This window comes from Scardinius erythrophthalmus, assembly GCF_964197995.2.
Source record: "Scardinius erythrophthalmus genome assembly, chromosome: 1".
NCBI classification, from domain to species: Eukaryota; Metazoa; Chordata; class Actinopteri; order Cypriniformes; family Leuciscidae; genus Scardinius; species Scardinius erythrophthalmus.
The window spans coordinates 17,024,048-17,030,813 of record NC_138221.1 but is presented as its reverse complement, the minus strand read 5'-3'; the positions used below and the strand labels follow the sequence as shown (position 1 = coordinate 17,030,813).

At 34.2% G+C, this 6,766-nt stretch overlaps 1 protein-coding gene across 1 annotated transcript; it reads right to left on the bottom strand.

Annotated features, from left to right (window-relative positions):
* Positions 1-1,950: 1,950 nt before the first annotated feature.
* Positions 1,951-6,513, bottom strand: LOC308691772 (uncharacterized protein). Its single transcript, XM_081367327.1, has 3 exons — positions 6,384-6,513; positions 2,990-4,227; positions 1,951-2,339 (listed from the first exon to the last, which is right to left on the bottom strand). Exons 1-2 carry the CDS (start codon positions 6,439-6,441, stop codon positions 3,041-3,043), a joined length of 1,245 nt encoding a protein of 414 aa, XP_081223453.1. The 5' UTR covers positions 6,442-6,513; the 3' UTR covers positions 1,951-2,339; positions 2,990-3,040.
* Between the last annotated feature and the right edge of the window lie 253 nt (positions 6,514-6,766).

The following is a 6,766-nucleotide window of genomic DNA, read 5'->3' as shown; positions in this document are numbered from 1 at the left end:
TGGGAATTTTCAATTATTTAGCTATTTTCTTACAGCCACTTTCTATTTTGTGATGCTCAACAATCTTTTGCTGCAACTCAGAACTGTATTATTTGGTTTTACAAATTTTGATGGATGATTAAGGGAATTTGGCCTTTGTGTTTCCTTATATTTAAAATTCTGTGAAACAAGAAGTCATGGCTGGACAATTTCATGTTCCTAGTCACCCTGGTGTGCTGAAAAAGGTAAATATTAATGGGATTATACTTCAGAGATATGAGGTATGAATAATTGTGGCCAACATGTTTTGGAGAAAAACATTTATTTCATAATGTGATTTCCCCCCCAATTTGAATTATTTTACTTCAATGAAAGGTTAGATTGTTGCCAATTTTTTTGAATGAAAGATAAAAAAAATTGAATGAAAGATACAAATTTTTGAATGAAAGATTTATTTTTTACAGCCATTTTTGATCATATTTACCGGGGGTATGAATACTTTACGTACCCACTGTACATGGAGAGGTGAGGAAAAGTAATAGTTACCAGAGCTTCTCCGTGATTTTAGTCCTGTCCAAATGTGCCATCTAAGTAATCATTAAGTAATCATTACGGACAATGTCAGTAAAGATTACGGCGACTTTTACCTTCAGTAAAGAGGTCCGGAAAAATGTTTGGAGCGTCTGATGTTTATGTGTGTATGAACACCACTGATCCTCACAAACTTCTCTTTAGATGAGCATCCGTTATAAAACGCACACAGTACATTCATGTGTTGAGATTATCATTTCAGTTTATTTATTAAAAACTGTGTTGTTTAAAGTTCATAGTAGGCTAATTGTTCTGACTTCATGAAGACTCATGGTGTGAATGAAACATTAAACTGACTAGAAATGTATAATTTAATTAGGCATTTAAAGGAGAAGTTCACTTTAAAAAAAACTTTTGCTGATAATTTACTCACCCCCATGTCATCCAAGATGTCCATGTCTTTCTTTCTTGAGTCGAAAAGAAATTAACGTTTTTGATGAAAACATTCCAGGATTTTTCCCCACATTATGGATTCCAATGGGACCCAAATGGTTCAAGGTCCAAATGACAGTTTCAGTGCAGCTTCAAAGGGCTTTAAACGATACCAGACGATGAATAAGGGTCTTATCTAGCGAAACGATCGGTCATTTAAAAAAAAAAATTAAAAAGTTTGTTTTATAAGCACAAATGTTCGCCTTGCTCTGTTCTGTGATGCGCGTTCGTGACGTCACGTAATACGCAATTACGTTGAAAAGGTCACGCTTGAAAAATTTCTGTCCTGAAGAAAATGTTCTTTTTGGCTTTTTAATATTAAAACACCCAGGATATGCACACGAAATGGGCATTTTAAACGATAAACTGACACAAATACATTTGAAAATGTGTATATGGTCCTCGTTTCGCACATTTGTAAACAAGTCAAACTTGACCTTTTCAACGTAATTGCGTATTACGTGACGTCACGAACGTGCATCACAGAACAGAGCAAGGTGAACATTTGTGCTTATAAAACTTAAGCTTTTTTATTTATTTTTGAAATGACCGATCGTTTCGCTAGATAAGACCCTTATTCATCGTCTGGTATCGTTTAAAGCCCTTTGAAGCTGCACTGAAACTGTCATTTGGACCTTGAACCGTTTGGGTCCCATTGGACTCCATAATATGGGGGGAAATCCTGGAATGTTTTCATCAAAAACCTTAATTTCTTTTCGACTGAAGAAAGAAAGACATGGACATCTTGGATGACATGGGGGTGAGTAAATTATCAGCAAAAGTTTTTTTTTAAAGTGAACTTCTCCTTTAAAAGCTCTATTGAGAAAAAAACATGGATAGCTCAAAAAGCAATCATACCAGGATACTTCATGACTTTCAGAACTAGAATTATTCCTGATTCAAGCATAATCAGCAGAAAATAAAAAAGGACAATAACAATGAGATGTTGATAAATGAGTTTAATCAATCATTACATGAAGCAAATACAAACATAAAGTAAAAGTGAAAGTGAATGAGACATATCTCTCTCTTTAATGACTTATAAGAGCCAAAGCATCAGAAAAGTGTCCAGTTTCAAAGATATATGAAAGCATATCTTACATTTGCATGGAAGAGTAGAAGTGGAAGAGAAACTAAGTGTTCTGATGAAAAACAATGAAGAACAAGTACAAAATTCATATCAGATTCATGTCTCTCTTAAAAGTGTTATGGCCTTCTTCTCCAGTGTGAATTTTCTGGTGGTCTTTCAGTTCATCTGAAAATGAAACCGTTTACCGCACTGATCACAGTTAAATGGTCTTTCTTCAGAATGAGAAGAATGTTCGGCTCCATCAGATCTAAAAGAAACATTAAATCAAGTGAGATTTCAAATGAGAGAGAAACATGAAACTAACTGAACAGAACTGTAACATCTGTAACTCAAGATCTTCAAATTGCGCAGTATAACATGATAATCAGGTTTTGTCTAAGCCACGGCAACAAACTCTTTTTCTTCAATTGTTTTTAATGATCAAATCCAACTTAAATGAACTAGGGCTGCAACTAATTCATTAGCCTAAATTATTAATAACAAGCAGATGTTAGAAACAGAAAGCTGATTTACATCCATCTGTTTAGTCACATGATGTCCGTGGGACAAAGTATGGAAGTCTGTTTCCATCACAGTTGCGCAAATAATATAAATATGGAAGTCACAATAATGAGAAATGGTGTCATAATTATAAACTTAGTATCTCATAATAACTTAACATTGCATTATAACGAGATGCTTTCTCATAATAACGACTTAACATCTCATAATGAGAAATGTTGTCATAATAATGAGATACTGTCTTATAATTATAACTCAATATATCATAATAATGTGAAAAATGTGAAGCAGAATGCAAGCAACCACCAATATGTCCTGTTGCTCATCATGGCTGTTAGGAAACTAACTTACACAGGAGAGACTTTAATGCTCAGCACATAAAGATGAACTACTAACTGTGATCTCAGACTGTGATTGTTTTCCATTTGAGTGAGTAAAGAAGAGGGATCATGGTTTCTCCACTGTGTGGATCTTCATGTGTCTCTTCAGGTGACTTTTAAAAGAGAAACTCTTTCCACACTGATCACACGTGTGCGGCTTCTCTCCAGTGTGGATCCTCTCATGTGCTTTCAAATCTGCCAACTGAATGAATCTCTTGTCACAGTGTAAACACTTGTAAGGTTTTTCTCCATGGTTCCTCTCATGTGATTTTAGATCTGCTGAACGAATGAATCTCTTGTCACAGTGTGAACACTTGTAAGGTTTTTCTCCAGTGTGAATTCTCTGGTGCTGTTTTAAAGATTGCGCTGAAATAAAAGTCTTCTCACACTCAAAGCACATGTACTCTCTCACACCAGTGTGAATTTTTTTATGTACTTTTAAATTTTGCCGCAGTGAAAATCTCTTTCCACACACAGAACATGAATGCGGCTTCTCCTTTGTATGAACTGTCAGGTGTGACTTCAGCTCTGATGCCCTAAGAAATGTTTTCCCACATTGATCACATGTGAACGGCTTCTCTCCGGTGTGGATCTTCATGTGTTCTTTAAAGTGTGATGATTGTGTGAAACTCTTCCCGCATTGATCGCATGTGTACGGCTTTTCTCCGGTGTGAACTCTCATGTGAAGATTAAGATGTTGTTTTTGTGTGAAGCTCTTCCCGCACTGATCACATGTGAATGGCTTCTCTCCGGTGTGGATCCTCATGTGAATCTCAAAATGTTGTTTGTTTGAGAATCTCTTTTCACACTGATCACATGAGAACGGTTTCTCTCCAGTGTGAACTCTCATGTGAAGCTTAAGATCATGTTTGTGCGAGTATCTCTTTTCACATTGATCACATGTGAACGGCTTTTCTCCGGTGTGGATCCTCATGTGTCTTTCAAGGTTTGCTGATCCTTTGAAACTCTTCCCGCACTGATCACATATGAATGGCTTCTTCTCTCCAGTGTGAACTCTCATGTGAAGATTAAGATCATGTTTGTGCGAGTATCTCTTTTCACATTGATCACATTTGAACGGCTTTTCTCCAGTGTGGATTCTCATGTGTCTTTCAAGGTATGATGATTGTGTGATAGTCTTTCCACACTGAGTGCAGGTGAAAGATTTCTTGACTCTTCTTTTCTTTAAAAATGTCTGTTTATTCTTTGAGCGACTCAAGTTTTCTTCACGCTCCTCGTTCTCTTCCATCAGATCTGAAGTGAAAGAAACAAAATCATCAAAATAATACAAAGAGAAAAAAATGAAGTGAAAGGACATAAAAGTAGACAACTGCTATAAAATATGACCATTTTGCTGTTTTTTTTTTATATTAATTAAATAAAGCGAGTCCCCTGTGTTCCAGCTCGAGTTTGGCGAACTCAATTCTCGCTCTGCTTGCCACAGAAACGTCACACTGTGTCCTCTTAGTTTAATTACAAGAACAGAAGCTTTTTGCAGTCCAGTGGAGCAGATTGTATAGTACTATTATATTTTGGATTTATTATTTGTTATACAATGAATTTATCTTAACAAAAAACACCACAGAGTGTGACATATCACAACAGTGTCTGTAGAAATTTCATAAGCTGAAAGTCTAGACTGATCCTCTCGTTTAAAACTCCCTATATTATATTAACATAACCTTTATTTCGCTATTAAACATCTACAGTAAATTATTACAGCTGTGTGGAGTTTATGATCTCCGCGAGACAAGTTCTGTGTAAACGCACAGATAAAAACAGCACTCTGTCAGCTGGTTCTTTACAATCTAGACAGACAAAAACATTAATAATTCTGATGACACGCCAGATGAGATGGACTTGGTATTTGCGATAATGTGATACAGAACATTGTTCTCTTTATTTTTCAACGTATGCATATTGCAGTTCATATTCCAGCGTATTCTATTCTCTTCCCTCTTTAGCCTATTAAACACATAAACCTTTTAAAACTGTTGTTGAAAGTGAATGCTTATATTTATGCAAAGTTGATAGACTTCCCCGTCATTTATTTATGTTGAAATATAGTTCATATTGTGCCTATAGTTCATATAAATGCTGTTGTTATAAATAAAATATGCAACTGAGAGCACTAAGGTTAATTGAAGTAGCAATGTTTTTTATACAGGTGGTTTAGAATGTTTTTTAATGAGTTTGAATTAGTTTTAAATGCTTTATTTGTTACGTGTTATTTAAAAAACACGATTTTAATGACTGTGCAATTATTTATTTTTGCACTCTTTTTTTACTCCTATTTATTATTTGGTTTTGTGTGAAAGTTGAATTACTGAATTTACAGCATTGAAAACAAGTGTTAACCAGATTTATAGTTCAACTGTAGTTGTCAAAAACAGAAGAAAAATAAAATAAAATAAACAATAAATAAGTATTTGTTCTGTATATCAGTTATCAGGGACATAAATAGGCAATAATGTATTATTTGGATTATATAATAATAATGGATTAGTGATGAGAGTTTTAAATTGCTTAAAATATGATTGGATCACTTCCAAAAGGAAAATACAGTTCAGTGCAACATCTGCAGTGCAAGTCTATCATAAAGGCTACATAAAATTATGATAGAACATTATAATTGTGTGTTTGGGTCATGGCTTTTAACGGTGAGACTTTTGTAATCAGGATATCAACAATTATAAACACATTTGGATTTAGATTAATCAGATAATATTTCGGTTATCGGCTTACAAATATAAAGAATTATCAGTTATCGAACAATGTTCATATCGGTGCATCCCTAGGTATTGATCATAAAAAACAGTATTGTTGATCACTAATTATCTGGGCTCTTTTTACAGCATGATTAGAGGACAAGTAAATAATCTCAATTATTGAGCCTTTTTTACACAAATGGCACAGTGTTGACCACATTCATCTACCCTGTTACCAAAGATATTATAAGACTAATCTCTATAACTATGAATAATTAGGGTTGGGTATTGTTTTTTATTTTTTTTTACGCTACCGGTGCCAAATCAATACTTTATAAAAACGGTTACGCTTATAACTCTATCTGCCATTCATTTACTTGATACAGTATGTTTATTGCAAAAAATAAATAAATAAATAAAAAGAAACAATTGTTGTAAACTATGAAAAACATTTTAACAAAAAATGTGAACCAGATATAAATTTAGAATAAAAGAGCTAAATTTATAATTAATGACCTGATGTTGACAATACATATGAATATTTCTCAAACCTCGCTTTACTGACCATTTTTTGAAAACCAAAAATGAAACTTTTGTACCCATTTCATAGTTAAACTGTTTATCTAAAAGTGATGAAGTGCTTGAATGTTTCTAACATGAATGTTCTTCAGCATCATGAATGAATGAGGAATAAACACCAACCTCTTTGTTCTTCAGGATCTTCAGTGTGTTTCATTCTGCAGGGTTCTGGATCACTCATGTTCTCACTGTCCTCTTTAATAAACTCAGTCTTTGCAGATTTCAGCTCTTCCTGATGCTCTGATGCTCGTCTTCACTTGTAGCTGATGGGAATTTGCAGCATTTATGGGTGAATTGCAGAGGGAGGAGCTTCACTGATGATGTGATTGCTGTGGGAGGAGCTTCACTTATGATGTGATTGCTGTGGGAGGGGCTTCAATTATGGTAAATTTAAGTGGGAGGAGCTGATCTGCCAAAAAAAAAAAAAATCAGTTGCTGAGTTTGTTTTTATACTTATTGATAACAGAATATAAATAATGTAATGAAATTATTCCGAATATAAATAA